The sequence below is a fragment of the Myxine glutinosa genome, chromosome 3 (genome assembly GCF_964187855.1).
Source record: "Myxine glutinosa chromosome 3, kmMyxGlut1.1, whole genome shotgun sequence".
NCBI lineage: Eukaryota > Metazoa > Chordata > Myxini > Myxiniformes > Myxinidae > Myxine > Myxine glutinosa.
Genome location: NC_136263.1, coordinates 174,813,820 through 174,832,635, shown reverse-complemented (window position 1 = coordinate 174,832,635; position 18,816 = coordinate 174,813,820). Strand labels below are relative to the sequence as shown.

Genomic DNA, 18,816 nt, shown 5'->3' with positions numbered 1-18,816 from the left:
CTTAGGAGGCTTGCTTGAAGTCCCTTTGCAATGATAAAGATGCCAAAGAATTCTTCACTTCCCAGGAGATTACTCAATATCACAAAAACTCCGCAAAGAAGGCTGATGACATCCTTCAAGTAGTCAGTGGTGAGAGAACAGATGTTAAAAGTCTTATTGAGATTGGCAGGCAAAAGGTACATGGACCAAATCAGGAACGTCTTGTCCATAGCATAAAGACAATGGGTTTTGTGGCCATCAAGAGCTGCTTCTGAGCTGGCATCGTGATTATTTATCATTTAAACTGGAGCAGACTACTACCGTCGACGAAGGAGCCTTTCGAGCTGCATTACGCCTCCACTTAGATATATCAGAGAAGAAAGTTGTTTTTTTTTCAAAAATGTTTTTTACAGGATTTAGGAACACTAAAATGTTAAATTTTATGTGCATGGCAACAGACATTTAATAAACAAAACAACCCTGGAATTTGTTGAGGTAGCATTTATTGTATACTAGCAGGGTGTATTTTTACTGTATACAATGATTTACTGTATACAATATACAATGCATATTACTGCATTGCCTGGTGTATTTTTTGTGGGCCTAACACATTTTCCTACACCCACTAAAGAGTTGGGTCTCTACCATAGACTCCTTTAGAGAAGGACTGGAACGTCCCATGCTCGGGGTTTGTAACTTGAGTCTGAAGGATTAACTTAAGTCCTGGGCTAAAATGACTTCTAGAAGGGCTAGAGACACGGTCAAAATAGGGGTTTTTGAGGACGGCGAGTTCAATAGCGACATTTTCAACACCACCTGGGGTCATCTTCAAGGTCAAAAGGTCATATTTCAAGGTCAAATTAGTGAATTTTGGCAATTTTTGCCCGTTTTTTGTGTCTAACTCATAAACGGTGAGAGATGGCTGATTATAATAAGAGGAAAGTTTGTAGAGCTGTCCAAATTTAATATATATTGTCATATATCGTATTACACAAATATACAAGCATACAGCAAATACACATTCGAATAATAACAATGCACCGTTTTTCAATAATATTTTGTAAAAAATGTCTATTACAACTATGTCTATGTCTATCACAAGTTGGAGAGCTATCGCTAGTTGGAGAGCTATTCTTGCCTCCTGAGGCATCCTTGCCTTTTCTTTGTCACTGACATTGAGGACATGAGCTTTCAATAGAATGTTCGCTAAAGTAGTACATGCTGCATTATTACTAGCTAAAGGTGCATCTACAAAGGGTAACAGCTCAGCAAAATGAAAGCGGCAACGCATTTTAGTCATGCCATGCAAATTATAGGCATTATGTACAAAGAAGACGGTTGACATAGTCGGCACACTCAGTCCACCTCTATTCAAATTATCTAGGAACTCAGATGACACCTCGTTACCATCTTCATCATCCATGATCTCCTCCATACTGGTGCTATCACCATATTTATGAACAAGGTATCCGGCCAAATAAACAACTTTATGCTTAAGGGCATCATCAGACCTCAAGAGTTCCTGAGTGTCATGAGGAGGGATCTCATCAATGAGTTCACTTCGCTCATCTGGATTTATGGAAGTACCACATTTCTTGTCGCAAACAAGCACACGAGAACTAGATTCTGGAATAATGTCATGCTTAACGAGTGTCTGCAAATTTGCAATTTTAGCTGCAGCCATAATGTCAACTACGTCAATGTAAAAGTTTCCACCGCATCTTTGCCTGGCTTGGCCGAAAAACTTTTCCAAGGCTTCATCCACGAATATAGCAGGAAGAACGTAGTCAAAGTCTTTCTCTGCCAGAAGCAATTTGGCAGCATCCACATTATTACGTGTGGACACAGTGAAGGCTTCAGCAGTTTGCCGAGTTAGCTTCAGCTTACGACCACCACCTCCTTGCCATGCGCAGGTAGATATAATTTGGCAGGCCTTCTCCAGCCTAGTGAAACTTGTACAGTCTGCTGTCCAAGGCTGTCTGGATTCGTCGTGCAGATGGATAGCTGAGAAACGGTCTTTCACATTCATCATCTTGAACCACTCACTCATTGTCTGGGTGAGAATGATGGTGCCTTCGCTGATGCCCAGTGGATCCTTGAAGGTCTTTAAGGCAGCGACAGTCTTGTCATTGAACACCTGACATACCAAGGGTACGCTCTGGCGTTGAAGGTGCATGGGTAAAACAGCGGTGTGCGTCAGCTTGGTTAAGCGAATAGGAGTAGCTCGGTCGATCTCATAAAGCTTCCGAATATCACTCCAGTAAGCTTTGTACTCATTGCCATGTACGACAAATGAGAGTGTCTGGCCATCGACAGTAATCCAGTTGTTGCGAACATTTTTGAAGATGTGCACATAGAGTCGTACACTAAGAACATAGATTGCTCTTGTATCTATAGCACTTGACAACTTCCCGGTCCTCCAAGTTTTGAATAAACACTGCGATTGGTATTGCAATTGTCACATATCAAAGAAATCACAGTACCGCCAGCACCAACTACAGCTGAGGCAGCTTCGATGAGGAGTTCCTTCAGCTGATCGGCAGTTAGTTTTTTGCAGGGAAAACGCGTAGAATATAGCGTGGACCACCAAAATGGCAGGCAACTTCAACAACCATAGCATGTGAAGCAAGCATTTCATGGTCACCCCCCACTGCAGCATTTTGAGCGTATCCTAGAACATGCCCTCCAGAAAATCGCAATGTCTCGACCAGTTTTACCTCGTCAAACATTAAATTGACCAAACGCTGCTGCGGCTTAAGCTGGTCGAACAACGTTTTGAGGTTGGAGCCCTGCAGACTACTAGAAAGCACCTGTTTTACCTTTTTTGTTGATGGTTGAATGATTAAGCCGGATCGGCGAATCATTTTGTATGCACTGGGTGATATGTTGTGAAGCTGCATTGCGAAAATCATAATATCGGTATCAAATCGGCGACCATCAGGAGGTATGAACACATGCCGCAGCTGCGACAGAAGGAAGGTTCAATGAGGAAGCTCGTGTGCCTCAGTCATCTTGCAGAGCTGGCTTATTACGTGCTGAAGAATTTCCTGGCTTGAGCACTCATAGGTGTTTACCTGGTCAGTTATGGATCTAATCTGGGACCGTTTTGAGAGCAAGCTGTTCTTTTGCAAAGGAAAAGGTCGTTTGGGCACCTCAATGCCATCTTCCTCAACTCTATTCAAGAATAGGAATCCAAAAGGTGAGCTGACTTGTTGGAAATGAAAGAACTGCCTGACAGGTTGTCCAGTAGCATCAGTTATTGATAGGTACAGGTTTTTCTGGTCTTTTATGACGTTAAAGCCAGGAAAATAGGAGCTGATTTTGGCGCAGAAGTGGTCGAAATCTTGGATCTTGTCTGCAACCTCAGCAGCTGCATGCCCCTTCTTAGTTCTTGTTTCTGATGTAGAAGATGATGTTGGGCATGGGGCTGAAGTAACCTGCTTCAAAACTGATTTCGGTAATCCAGGAAATATTGATGGGGGTTCTTTGGGTCGCTTGCCACCCTTAACTGACACCCATTTACAATTGAAATGTGTCTCACAAATATATATCTCCTTCAAGCGCCTCAAGCTTTCTTTCTCATTCGGCATTGCCAATATCCATCTCTCCCTCTCCTCAGGATCGTTTGGGAAGGATCGGACCTTTACATAAGGCGTCCCATCATAGTTTCCTTTACAGCCAAATCAGCTGCAACGACGTGGCATCTTGTCATGAAAGCAGGAAACAAAACAAAGATCCTGTGAGATCACCAGCTGGACAGTTTCTGAAAGAGAAGAGAAACATATTATTTTGCTGATTTCCGATATTAAATGTGAAATATCACAATTAATTTTAAAATAAATAATAATTAATACACAAATCAAAAAAATTAAAAACAAAATTGTTTAAAAATAAAGTTGCCAAATGGAAAAAAATAATGTATATTCAAATCATTTTTTCGAGGGAAACTAATCTGTTATAATACAGACTTTATATTTTATTTATTTATTTATTTATTTATTATTTTATTACATAAATTACATGTCATATGTCAATTTCATTCCAATCCATCCAATAGTAAAGTGCTGTGGTATTTGCATAGAAAACGAGGCATTCATAGAAAACGAGATAGAAAATGGGAACTCAGACTCAAGTTACAAACCCTGAGGTCGTGACGTTCCAGTCCTTCTCTAAAGGTGTCTATGGTCTCTACACACTTCCCCACTCCCATGATAGATCGATTAAAATTAAAAACTAGAATGGCACTCTTCGACGTCACGACATCGACTGATATGCCTCCTCCCACATTATTACATCATTATAATACTTGTATCATTTTGATTTAAATCCATTCATCTGTGCCCAGGTTATCAATTTTTTACCTGACATGACCTCTGACCTTTGACCCCAAAATTTAAGCAGTTCATGCTTGCATCATTATGCATACCTGTACCAAGTTTTAATTAAAATCCCTTCAGCTGTTCACAAGTTCTCACATTTTTACTTGACATGACCTCTGACCTCGGGACGCCCAAAAAGTAATCAGTTAATCTTTACATCATTATACATATCTGTACCAAGTTTGAATTAGATCCCTTTAGCCATTCTCAAGTTATAGACCTATTACAGACTTTGACCTTTCACCTTTGACCCCTTGAACCCAAAATATTATCAGTTAATATTTACATCATTATACATACCGGTACCAAGTTTGAATTAGATCACTTCAGGCATTCTCAAGTTATAAAGCTTTTACAGACTTTGACCTTTAATCTTTGACTTATTGAACTCAAAATATAATCAGTTAATATCGACATCATTATACATACCGGTACCAAGCTTGAATTAGATCACTTCAGGCATTCTCGAGTTATAAAGCTATTACAGACTTTGACCTTTAATCTTTGACTTATTGAACTCAAAATATAATCAGTTAATGTCGACATCATTATACATACCGGTACCAAGTTTGAATTAGATCACTTCAGGCATTCTCGAGTTATAAAGCTTTAAAGACTTTAACCTTTGATCTTTGACTTATTGAACCCAAAATATAATCAGTTAATATCGACATCATTATACATACCGGTACCAAGTTTGAATTAGATCACTTCAGGCATTCTCGAGTTATAAAGCTTTAAAGACTTTAACCTTTGATCTTTGACTTATTGAACCCAAAATATAATCAGTTAATATCTACATCATTATACGTACCGGTACAAAGTTTGAATTAGATCACTTCAGGCATTCTCGAGTTAAGAAGCTATTACAGACTTTGACCTTTGACCGCTTGATCCCAAATTCTAATCATTTAATCTTTACATTATACATACCTGTACCAAGGTTTAATAAGATCACTTCAGCCGTTCTAAAGTTATAGACCTATTACAGACTTTGACCTTTGACCTCTGACCTCTTGCCCCCAAAATCTAATCAGTTCATCTTTACATCATTCTACATAAGTGTACCAAATTTGGTCAGAATCCCATCACTGGTTCACAAGTTATCCCGGTAAAAGTATTTTTTTACTTCACAGGACCTCTGACCTTTGACCTCGTGACCCCAAAATCTAATCAGTTCATCTTTACCTCATAATATATACCTGGGCCAAGTTTCACTATGATCTTTTTAGCCGTTCTCAAGTTATCGCGGTAACAAAAACCTATCATGGACGGACGGACGGACGGACAGCCGGACGGACAACCTGAAAACATAACGCGTTGGCGGAATTCGTCGGCTGAGGCATAAAAATCCCCCAAAATCCAACTTTTTGATATTTTTTTCCCCCAAAACACTCCCACATTTGTTTTAACGTAAAAGCCACTAAAAACATGTCCTGGCGAGGGTCTGCAATCTCTGATTGCTCTTTCTTGTTTTCTATGATTTTCAGATATACAGTGCATACGCACATATTTCACATTGTCGCAGTTCATATTCCTTTCACAATTTTTTCTACTTTTTCACATTTCTCTTTATTCATTCTCATTCTTGCTTTTTTTTATTCCTCTCTTTCTTTATATATCTGTCTTAGGAGAAGTGAATTACAGTCCACCTTCGTTAATCCGGACCACTTTGTTCCTGCACCCAATGTGGGATTAGCGAGATTGTCGGATAAACAATTTTGTGGATTAGAGGAATAAAATGAATGGTGGAAATCTGTTCCTGGATATTTTGGTCGGATAGCAAGATTTCCGGATTAAACGGGGTCGGATTAATGAGGGTTGACTGTATTGCAGAATTTTTTCTGGAAGGTTCACTTGGGTATGCCTGGATTTGGTTGAGGCTTGTGGAGTAGCGGCTGAAACCTGAATCCTATCCAGATTCCTCCTGATGACTCCATCTTTGCTCTTACTGCATCTAGTTACTTCTGATGACTTCAATGCAGTATTTGGTTTTCCGTTTCAATACATACAGTCACGTGAAAAAGTAAGTACACCCCATGTAAAGTTTGACTTTTTCAACATATTTCAACATACAGCGATTTGATCTTCATTTCAACAATATTGATAGATAAAGGTGATATAATATAACAAATATCATGAAACATTTACATTTTGTAGTCCATTGTATAATTTAAATAAGCATAACTGCAAATTTCGCATGTGGAAAAAGTAAGTACACCCCTACATTTATCACTACTTCAAATACCTAAAATTTGAATCACGAGCACCAGCTCAGGTACAAATGATTAGAACATCATTAGAGAGGATCTTGGAGGAACCTGTCTTATTTAAACCTCAGACATTTAGTTTGGTTTGCTCTTTGTTGTTGAAGTGTGCGGCATCACCATGCCTAGATCAAAAGAGCTCTCTGAGGCCTTCAGAAAGAAGGTTATAGATGCCTTCGAGTCTGGGAAGAGATTTAAAAAGATCTCCAAACAATTTGAAATCAATCATTCGACTGTCCGGAAGATTATCTACAAGTGGAGAAGATTCCAAACAACTGCCAACTTGTTCAGGCCAGGCCAACCCAGCAAGTTCAGCCCGAGAGCAGACCGCAAGACGCTGAAAGAAGTCTCTAAGAACCCCACAATGTCATCACGGGACCTACAGGTAGCTCTTGCCACTGTTGATGTCAAAGTGCACGAGTCTACCATTAGAAAGAGGCCGCACAAATTTGATCTACATGGGAGGTGTGCCAGGTGGAAACCTTTGCTGTCCAGAAAGAACATCAGGGCAAGACTAAAGTTTGCCAATGAACACCTTCGCAAAGACCAGCACTTCTGGAACAATGTGCTCTGGACAGATGAGTCAAATGTAGAGCTATTTGGCCACAGTACCAGAAGACATGTTTGGCGAAAACCAAAGACAGCATTTGACCACAAGAACCTGATACCAACTGTAAATCATGGTGGTGGAAATATTATGGTTTGGGGCAGCTTTGCTGCATCAGGGCCTGGGTAGCTCACCATCATCGAATCCACTATGAATTCTTCATTGTTCCAGAGGGTACTTGAGGATAATGTGAGGCCATCTGTCGGAAAGTTGAAGCTCAACCGAAGGTGGACCTTGCAACGTGACAATGACCTGAAACATACCAGTAAATCCACCAAGGAATGGCTGAAAAGAAAGAAATGGAGGGTTCTGGAATGGCCAAGTCAAAGCCTGGATCTCAAATCCCATCGAGATGTTGTGGGAGGATTTGAAACGAGCTGTGCATGCAAGAAACCCCTCAAACATCACACAGCTGAAAGAATTCTGCATGGAGGAGTGGGCAAAAATTTCTCCCAGTCGATGTCAGAGACTGGTAGCCAGTTATACGAAACGCCTACTTGAGGTTGTTTCTGCCAAAGGGGGCAATACCACCTATTAGAGCCAAGGGTGTACTTACTTTTTCCACATGCAAAATTTGCATTTATGTTTATTGAAATTATACAATGGACGACAAAATGTAAATGTTTCATGATATTTGTTATATTATATCACCTTTATCTATCAATATTGTTGCAATGAAGATCAAATAGCTGTATGTTGAAATATGTTGAAAAAGTCAAACTTTACATGGGGTGTACTTTCTTTTTCACGTGACTGTACATACATACATAACACATGTATGTAAGTATGTATTGTAGAGGATGGGGGGGGGTGGGTGGGTGGGTGTTTCGGGGGTGGGTAGGAATATTAGTGGGATTGCACAAGAAATTTGAAGTCCTTTCATCTTGAAGTCTTATTGTCATTTTTTGTCTGGGTCTGTTCATCTTCGTATGCGAGGTCTCCTTGGTTCAGTCAACCTAGACGCAGCCTTTTGCCCTTCTACTTGTCTCGACTTTCATTCCCCTTCTCCCTTTCTTCATTCCTCAACACCTTACACTTCTCCACTCGCTTAATTTCCACACACACACTTTCAAACAGACCACAACGCCTCTTCTTTTTTGCTTTTCTTCCTCTGTACTTTCTGAGGCTTTTCCTGACACACTTACGGACCAGTCGTGCCTTCTCTGCACCACGTCCATTGCCACGGTTTCCCGGGGATGCCGCCTGCTCTCACACAACAGAACAAGATTTCTCGGAGCTACACAGGTCATCGCATTGGGCAAACTGACCTCAGCAGCTTCCCCATACGACCTGACGCTGCTGCAGAAGGTAGAAAGGGACGGCGAGGGAGGCGAGCCAGAACCACTGAGCAGTGGGCACAGTCACCTCTTCCAAGGTTGCAGAAGGAGCGCCAGGCATGTTGTAGACCCAATACTTCTCTGTTACGCTCTTTATTTCTTCACCCCTTTTCCCAAACTATCTGTGTCCTTCCTTTGTGTGTCCGGATCCATTTCTGGTATACAGGTGCTAAGCCATTGTTTTAAGGCAGGATTGTTTGCATAGTGGACAAGTGGGAATGTATATGTGCTGCATATATTTGAATATGCCAAATGAAAAACAAATACAAAATCAAAGTCAAAGACCTCGAGTGTTTGGGTGCTGAAAATAAACTCACAATAGAAATGATAGCAAGGAAGATAAAAAAAACTGAGGAAGAAACAACAGGGGAAAACAAAACCACATGCGAGAGTGTAACCAAAAGAGATTATACCATGAATTAGGGAAACAAAAGCAAAATGTGTCAAATCCCCACTGAAAAAGAAAAGCTAGAAAATTTTTGGAAAGGAATTTTTGAAGATCCAAAGAACATAACAAGGAAGCAGAATGGATCCCAAACTTGGAAAAGAAGAAGCAACATCTTGAGGAAATGCCCCCAGTGATTATTGATGAAGAAAAAAATTAGAAAACATCATGAAAAATGCCAAACATTAAAAGGCCAGGCCCAGTTGGAATACCAAATTTCTGGCTAAAATCACTACGCGAGGACATTTAACAAACTGATCCAAGAGGAAAAGGCAGTGGATGAGTGGCTCGAAGAAACATTTCTCATCCCAAAATCGGAGGAAACCCAACTTCCTCACAAATACTGACCAATAACATGTTTACCAATGACATAAAAAATTCTGACAGGAGTCATCACAGAAATGATGTACCATAATCTAACGCAACAAGGAGGTTTAGAGGCAGAACAAAAAGGATGTAAGAGAGGTTGTTATGGAACAATTGACCACCTACTATTGAATAAGGCCACACCTGAAAATTGCAAGATGCAAAGAACCAAATTGTCCACTGCCTGGATAGATGATAAGAAAGCTTTCGACAGTGTCCCAGATTTGTGGATGATAACTTGTATGCAAATACTGTATAGATTCACAAAATAAATCTCCAAATAATGACACCGAGAAAGCAATGGAGCTCTGGAATACCACATTTTTATTACAGCGTTCAGATGGAAATATCGAAATACCAGATGTAAAGACATGGCATGGGATCTTCCAGGGAGACAGCCTTCCCCTCATTTGTTATGTCTGGTCTGGAGCCGCACAGTAACCTCATCAATGAACAAGGATACGGACACACCCTAACAACCAAGATAAGAACATCCAAAGAAATAGAAGTTGACATCTACTACACATCCACATGGATGATTTGAAGCTCTTCTCATCAAATGACAAATAATTGACAGAACAACTAAAACTAGTAAAACTAAACAGGTGTGAATTGAAGATGCCACACAGTAAAAAGAAACAGCAACAAATACAGCCCCAATGATTGCAAAAAAGACAAAATAAAATATAATAAGAAATGTCAAGAAATATACACCAACAACTGGGAGAATGACCAAAGAGCAGGAAAATACAAAAAAGAATTGGACAGAGTGGGGATAGACAAATAAGGCTCATTGGAATGTTTAAGAAGAGGTCAGCTCAACTGGGACAGCGAACGAGTCATAATAAACACCCAAGATCAAGGACACTACACCAATGGATTAAAAAAGATGGCGGGACTGAGCCAGATGAACAAGTGTAGATTCTGCAAGACAGAAACAGAAAGTACTAGTCACCTGCTCTCGGGATGGAAAAAAACAATTATCAGAACACCCTTACACATAACGGCACAACAAGAACAACAACAACATGCATTTTAAGGCCATTTTCCCTGCTAGAGCAGGGGTTAGCCTTGTGGTCCCCATGACGATCTTCTCCATTTTGCCCTATTTTCTGCATCTCTCCTTGTTAACCCCCTTGCCCGCATTTCTTCTTCCACCATCTTTAGCCAAGTCTTTCTCGGTCTTCCCCATCCTCTACTTCCTTCTACATTCATTTCCATCACTCTTCTCAACCAGTCACTTTCATCCTTCCTCAACACATGACCAAACCATCTCAACCTGTTCCTCTTCACAGCATCCATCACAGGCTCTATTCCCATCATCATTCGCATTTCATCATTTGTCTTCCTCTCTCTCAACGATACTCCGCAAATCCACCGAACCATTCACATTTCCACCCTTTCCAGCCTTCGTTGCTGCTCTACGTTCATTACCCATGTCTCGCTCCCATAAATCATAACACTTCTCACACATGCAGCATACACCTTTCCCTTCAGCTTCAATGACACTCCCCTCCTCATCAGCACGCCACTCAGTTCCCGAAACTTCTTCCATGCACATCTCACTCAAGCAACTGTTGCCGAGTCTGATCCAACTTCTCCATTCAGCATGTCTCCTAGGTAACAAAATGTTTTCACACCTTCCAGCTTCACGCCATCTCCAAGATCCAACTCAACATTTCCTCCATCTGCAGCTCCCTCTGTGCACACCTTACATTTGAATGTAGCTGCCACACTGGTTAATGACACTCTCAGACCACTGCATTTTGGATGAACCCACGCAGCGCACATTGTATATTGAATGGAGTTCACTCTGACACCCTTCCTGCACACAGCACATGGCCACTTCCCAGTTCTTTCCACCTCACCACATGCTTTACCACTTGCCATCACCTTCGTCTTTCCGATATTCACCTTCAGACCTTTTGTCTCCATACATTCCTTCCACTTTTTCATCTTTTCCTTCAGTCCATCCATACTTTTCGCAATCAACACCAGAACATCTGCATACAACAACTCCCACGGTAAACCCTCCTTTACTTTCGGAGCCAGCACCTCCATCACAGCTACAAATAGTAGTGGACTTAGTACCGACCCCTGATGCACTCCCACCTTTACCTCAAACTCACCACTGTTCCCGCCCTTCATCCTTACAGCTGTGCGCGCTCTTTTGTACATTGCCATCACGACTCTGATCAACCATTCCTCCATTCCTAACTTCCTCAATGCCCATGTCAATACTTTGCGTGGAACCCTATCGAATGCTTTCTCCAGATCAACAAACCCAAGAAACAACTTCTTCCTCTTCTCCATGTACTTCTCCTGCAACTGCCTCACAATAAAGAGCGCGTCTGTCGTTCCTCTTCCTGGCATAAATCCAAACTGCATTTCGTCGATCTTCACCTTCTTCCTTATCCTCCTCTCCAACACCATTTCCAATACCTTCATTCCATGCTCCAATAACTTTATCGCTCGGTACGAGCCACACTCCAGAGGGTCACCTTTCCCCCTGTATAGAGGGACGAGGGTACTCAGTTCCCAATCCACTGGAATGCGGCCTTCTTTCACCACCAGATTACAGATCTCTGTCAATCTCTTCACACCCCAACTTCCTGCTGCCTTCAACATATCTCCCACAACTCCCATCGGCCCTCCCGCTTTTCTACTCTTCATTGCTTTTATCACTTCCTTAACTCCCTTCTCAGTTGTCTTCTCTGCCGGTCTGAAAACTGGGTTACTCTCTATGTTGCCATCCCATTCATTCTCTGTATTCAACAGCATTTCCATATATCTTTTCCATCTTCCTTTAATTCCATCTGGGTCCACAACGATTTGTCCCACTTCATCCTTCAAGCAACTCACCCCCATCACATCACACCTCTCTTTCGCTATCTGCTTTGCAATCCCGAATACCGCTCTCTAACCCGCTTCCGAATCCAAGCGTTATCCAAACATTTTCCTACATGCCTCCTGCGCCTTTGCTACCTCTTTCTTTGCAGCCTTCCTGGCTGCCTTATAACTTTCATTCTCTGCTTTTTCTGCTCCCGTACCCTTCTGCCACTCCTTGAACTTCTTCCTCTTCTCATCAATCCTCTTTCCAACTTCATCATCCCACCACCATATTTCCGAGTGCCTCGGTGGTCCTTTTGTCCATCCACATACCTCACCAACGGCTCCCAACAGACTATCTTTCATTGACATCCAAAAACTTTCAAGCTCAACCACATCATCCTCTACCCTACTCAGCCTCTCTTTTAATGCCTCCCTTACTGTCACCTCTTTCAACCTCCACACCTTCATTTTCGGTTGGTACTTCACTCGCCGAGCTCTCCTCGCACCTTTCACCCTTATGTTGCAGACAACCAAGTGATGCGGTGAAACAGCCTCCTCCCCCGGGATCACCATTGTGTCCCTGAGGTGCCCCCTATCTCGCCTACGCACCATCAGGTAGTCAACAGTTGTCGTTGACCCACCTGACGTGTATGTAACAAGCTTATTATCCTCCTTCTTGAACTGAGTATTACAAATCAACAAATCAGCTCCATCAGCAAACTCCAAAATCCTTTCACCTTCTCCATTTCTCACACCATATCCGTAACCCCCATGAACTCCCTCAAAACCGTCCATACTCCTTCCCACATGTCAATTTAGGTCTCCTCCTACCACAACAACTTCCTCATCTTTCACCTTTTCCATCAGCTTCTCTATCGCACACCAGAACTTGTCCTTCTCTTCATCGCTCCGACCAGCCTGCGGAGCATATCCCGAGATGACGTTCACCAAGAGCTTTCAAATCATCATTTTCACCATCATCAACCTATCACTCACTCTAGTCACACTCACCACACTGTCTACAAACTCCTCAGAAAACAGGACACCAACCCTCCGGGCACCCTTGCCACACAAACTTGTATTTCTGTCCCTCCCTACCCCTCACCATTCTCGCACCACTTCCCTTCCATCTCGTCTCTTGCACACAACATATGTCCACTCTTCTTCTGATCAATACTTCCACCACTTCTCCTGATCTCCCTGTCATTGTCCCTACATTCCATGTCCCAAACCCCAGAAACCGATCTCCACTTCGGGCTGTACTCTGCCCATATGTAGTTGTAATTGTCATGGTTCTCTTTTTGAGGCAATGTTTTTATGGCCGGATGCCCTTCCTGACACCAACCCTCTTAGTCACCTCTTACGACACAAAGGGATACGGTGTACCTATTCTAAACCAGGGTACACACCGGGAACATAATGTCACAACAAAGTATGCAAAGTGATTCATTGGCATATCTGCAAAAATTTAAACATGCCAGTTCCAGGAAAACCCAGTTCCAGGAAAACCCACTTCTGCGCATTGACAGTGAATTAACTGGTAAAGATGAACTCTTGTGTAAGTGTGAAAACTGCATCAGATAAAGAAATTCCCTTCACTTGCTGAGCTCGACAGCTTTCCTGCACATGGCAGAGAACATAATCAGAAGATCTTATGTGAATGAGACTTTCTCACACATGATATTGAAATTATATGAAATGATATTGAAAGTTTAAATTGTATGGGCATTGCCTCATTATGTATATATATTTTACATGCAATGTATTTTTTCAATATAGATGGAATATTTAGTTCCTTTATCATCGTCTTTGAAATTAATGTATTACAGCGGATGGAGAGTGATGGTGGAGGGGAAAGAAAGGAAGGAGAGAGGGGGTCGAAGATGAGAAAATATGTCTCGGTGAAGCAGCTTTCAAATTCTCTGAAGTTTCTCCCAAGAGAGTGAAACTCATCATTCACTTCAGGTTGGCAGAATGATCAGGAGGTATGCAAACTCACCTCTGAGCTCTCTAGCCTGGCTTTGAATGTCGGCCCTGTTGTAAAGTGGTACCCCGGTGTTTCACAGGCAGGGCGATGACGTTAAACTGGGTGCCCTGTCTGTCAACCTTAGTTGTTGTTATTAGTGTATAGGCCCAGACAGTTTTCTCAAACAAGCCTATGGCACGAAGACATCGATCCTTCCAGGAGTGACCCAAATATCCCCAACATCCAGGATGGTCTACCCCTGCCGAGAGAGAGAGAGAGAGAGAGAGAGAGAGACAGACAGACAGACAGACAGACAGACAGACACAGACAGACACAGACACACAAACGGGAAAGGGCCGGTGCATGGGAACCAATCGGCTCTCTGACCGTGACCACACTGTCCTGTCAAATCCAGGCAGCAGGAAAGAATGGGGAAGATTTGGCACCTGAGTTGCGTTGGGGGGGTATAACCACCGCGAAGAGGCATCCCCGATAGTTGTTGCCAGCCTTAGTTGGTGGATGTTAAATATCCTGTGGTGTCCTTTGGGAAGAATAAGTAAGTTATCGCTCTTTCCTACACAGGGCACTACCTCAGCCGCACAGGTGCACCCCCAGCTAATGATACTCCTCGCAGCCATGTTCTACATGAAAGAGGAAGAAGAAAAGAGTAAGAATCATGTGGTTCAGCCAAGCTAAAACCAATGAAGATAGGGGATGAGGCATGCGAATGGGGCAAATGAAGATCTACTTTACAGCCTGCTAACTTTGCATTTTTTATTTATTTATATAAAGCAATGGCACTTGTATAAATATTGGTTTCACTGTGGACAGGTGAGCAAGTGGTGTTAATGTCACTGAACAGTGTTGCCAATAGTAATTCTGAATTGTTGAATGAACACTAATAATTGTGGTTGAGTAGGAAATATGGGACACAGGCACCAAAGTCGATTAATGTGGCCAAGACACAACACAGTTGCATTCGATCTGTTATGGTTCAAGACATTCTTGAATTTGTAAACCAATGGCTGACTGAAATTTCACCTTTCACTTTGAGGGCAGGGTCGGGCAAGTTGAGGCTGAAATTTTTCACCTTTACTTGTGTGAACCACACCTTGCCGATGGCGCAGGGTCTCGGCAATATAATACACAGCGATGACGCTTACCCGCGTGACGAATATTCCACACTCGCATATTTCTTCGCTACGTTTTCCTCTGGAGAGGCAATGGCATGCCAGAGCACGTAAACAGCACGTCAGCAAGCACATCTGGTCGTCTGACGACTGAACTATTCGTCCGCCCCTTCATGGGACTTTGGCTGCTTTCAATTTGCAGTGGGCCTCAGGATAGCCACAGACTTCATGAAACATAGTTCAGAGATGATTCTATGGACACAATGTCCTGCTAGCTTCTCGTTAACTCAGGAGGTAAAAGTTCCAGATGGTACCCCCAAAGCACACAAGTGACGGAGCAACACATTAATTTCAAAGTAATTATTAGATTACATTTTTTTGAAATGTAAGTGCAACTGATTTTTCACTTCCATTCATCCATATAAACCATAATTACTGCTTTAAAGGAAAAAGTTTGCCAAAAGTCTGGAATCTCAATATTAACAGGATACAGTCACGTGAAAAAGTAAGAACACCCCATGTAAAGTTTTGACTTTTTCAACATATTTCAACATACAGCTATTTGATCTTCATTTCAACAATATTGATAGATAAAGGTGATATAATATAACAAATATCATGAAACATTTACATTTTGTAGTCCATTGTATAATTTAAATAAACATAAATGCAAATTTCGCATGTGGAAAAAGTAAGTACACCCTTGGCTCTAATAGGTGGTATTGCCCCCTTTGGCAGAAACAACCTCAAGTAGGCGTTTCTTATAACTGTCTACCAGTCTCTGACATCGACTGGGAGAAATTTTTGCCCACTCCTCCATACAGAATTCTTTCAGCTGTGCGATGTTTGAGGGGTTTCTTGCATGCACAGCTCGTTTCAAATCCCCCCCACAACAGTTCGATGGGATTTAGATCCGGGCTTTGACTTGGCCATTCCAGAACCCTCCATTTCTTTCTCTTCAGCCATTCCTTGGTGGATTTACTGGTGTGTTTAGGGTCATTGTCATGTTGCAAGGACCACCTTCGGTTGAGCTTCAACTCTCCGACAGATGGCCTCATATTATCCTCAAGCACCCTCTGGTACAATGAAGAATTCATAGTGGATTATATGATGGTGAGCTGCCCAGGCCCTGATGCAGCAAAGCTGCCCCAAACCATAATATTTCCACCACCAATCCACCATGCTTTACAGTTGGTATCAGGTTCTTGTGGTCAAATGCTGTCTTTGGTTTTCGCCAAACATGTCTTCTCGTACTGTGGCCAAATAGGTCTAACTTTGACTCATCTGTCCAGAGCACATTGTTCCAGAAGTGCTGGTCTTTGCCTTGGTATTCATTGGCAAACTTTAGTATTGCCCTGATGTTCTTTCTGGACAGCAAAGGTTTCCTCCTGGTACACCTCCCATGTAGATCAAATTTGTGCAGCCTCTTTCTAATGGTAGACTCGTGCACTTTGACATCAACAGTGGCAAGAGCTACCTGTAGGTCCCGTGATGACATTCTGGGGTTCTTAGAGACTTCTTTCAGCATCTTTCCGTCTGCTCTCGGGCTGAACTTGCTGGGGCGGCCTGGCCTGAACAAGTTGGCAGTTGTTTGGAATCTTCTCCACTTGTAGGTGATCTTCCGGACAGTCGAATGCTTGATTTCAAATTGCTTGGAGATCTTTTTACATCCCTTCCCAGATTCGTAGGCATCTATAACCTTCTTTCTGAAGGCCTCAGAGAGCTCTTTTGATCTAGGCATGGTGACGCCGCACACTTCAACAACAAAGAGCAAACCAAACTAAATGTCTGAGGTTTAAATAAGACAGGTTCCTCCAAGATCCTCTCTGACGATTTTCTAATCATTTGCACCTGAGCTGGTGCACCTGATTCTAATTTTAGGTATTTGAAGTAGTGATAAATGTAGGGGTGTACTTACTTTTTCCACATGCAAAATTTGCATTTATGTTTATTTAAATTTTACAATGGACTACAAAATGTAAATGTTTCATGATATTTGTTATATTATATTACCTTTATCTGTCAATATTGTTGAAATGAAGATCAAATAGCTGTATGTTGAAATATGTTGAAAAAGTCAAAACTTTACATGGGGTGTACTTACTTTTTCACGTGACTGTGTATAGATGTAGCCTGGTGGAGCCTTAGCTGGTAATGTGGTTGGCTGAAGATCCTGAGTTCAAAAACACCAGATGGGTCGATTCTGCCAGTAATTCTTTCGAAGTTGGCAAAAGGAGTTTCGGCTTGCTGGACCTAAGAGATCAACAACAGTTGATCTGGGAATAGTAGTGATGTGCCCCCCTACCCAAGTGGTAGAAGAGAGTGAAAAAGGAGTTTCGGCTTGCTTGTCTCTGACTTTGATGGACACCTTAACTTAACCGTTATTACCTCCGCCACCAAAGGTTGATGTAGGTTATGTTTTCACCCCTGTCTGTTTGTTACTTGGCAATTTTTTTTTTCACAAGTATGTTGATCACTCCCGTTTGTATGTGTTTGTTTATGTGTGTTTGTGTGTGTGTGTGTGTGTGTGTATGTGTGTGTGTGTGTGTGTGTGTGTGTGTTTGTGTGTTTGTGTATTTGTCTGTACGCTCACTTATACTTGCCTACAGGTCACAATTTTAAACCGATCTTCAAGAAACTTCAACAAATGGTAGCGTTCATGGTCCGACAAAATCCTATATATTATTGAGGTCAAAATGTCAAAAGGTCAACATAGGGCAAAGGTCAACTACTTTTTTCAAATTCCTAAAATCCTCAATTTTCATCCGATTGACATGAAATTTGAATAGTATTGTCATATCAGGGAACTGAATTCAACCACCAACTATTTTTGAGATCAACATAGGCCAAAAGGTCAACATAGGCCAAAGGTCAACCACTTTTTTCAAATTTCTAAAATCCTCAATTTTCATCCGATTGACTTGAAATTTGAATAGGATTTACATATCGGCTTACTGAATTCAACCACCAACTATTTTTGAGATCAGCATAGGCCAAAAGGTCAACGTAGGCCAAAGGACAACCACTTTTTTTTTATAATTTGTAAAATCCACAATTTTCATCCGATTGACATGAAATTTGAAGAGGATTTACATATCAGCTAACCGAATTCAACCAACAACTATTTTTGAGATCAGCATAGGCCAAAAGGTCAAAATAGGCCAAAGGTCAACCACTTTTTTCAAAATTTCTAAAATCCTCAATTTTCATCCGATTGACTTGAAATTTGAATCGGATTTTCATATCAGCGAACTGAATTCAACCACCAATTATTTAAGAGGTCAAAAGGATGTTCTACTGAGTGCCATTCTGCTTTTTTCTATTTTGCCAAATGTCGCTCTATGAGTGATTTTTCATCTGTTTGTTTGTCTGTCTGTTTGTAAACAAGGTATGTCAAAAGTTGTGGACGGATTCGGCCGAAATTTGGTGGAGATGTTGGGTATGTGACAGGAACGACATGATTACATTTTGGTGAAGACCCAGATCCAGATACGATAATTTTTTAATG

At 41.7% G+C, this 18,816-nt stretch overlaps 1 protein-coding gene across 2 annotated transcripts; it reads right to left on the bottom strand.

The window, feature by feature from the left end:
- Positions 1 to 471: 471 nt before the first annotated feature.
- On the bottom strand, positions 472 to 15,460 carry LOC144891383 (uncharacterized). Of its 2 annotated transcripts, none has more exons than XM_078774746.1 (2): positions 15,220 to 15,460; positions 472 to 3,742 (listed from the first exon to the last, which is right to left on the bottom strand). In XM_078774746.1, the coding sequence occupies exon 2, from the start codon at positions 2,153 to 2,155 to the stop codon at positions 605 to 607; it is 1,551 nt and encodes a 516-aa protein (XP_078630872.1). In that variant the 5' UTR covers positions 2,156 to 3,742; positions 15,220 to 15,460; the 3' UTR covers positions 472 to 604. The 2 variants fall into 2 exon arrangements, with proteins under 2 accessions (XP_078630872.1, XP_078630873.1); XM_078774747.1 differs by having other exon boundaries at positions 15,342 to 15,460.
- Positions 15,461 to 18,816: the final 3,356 nt, after the last annotated feature.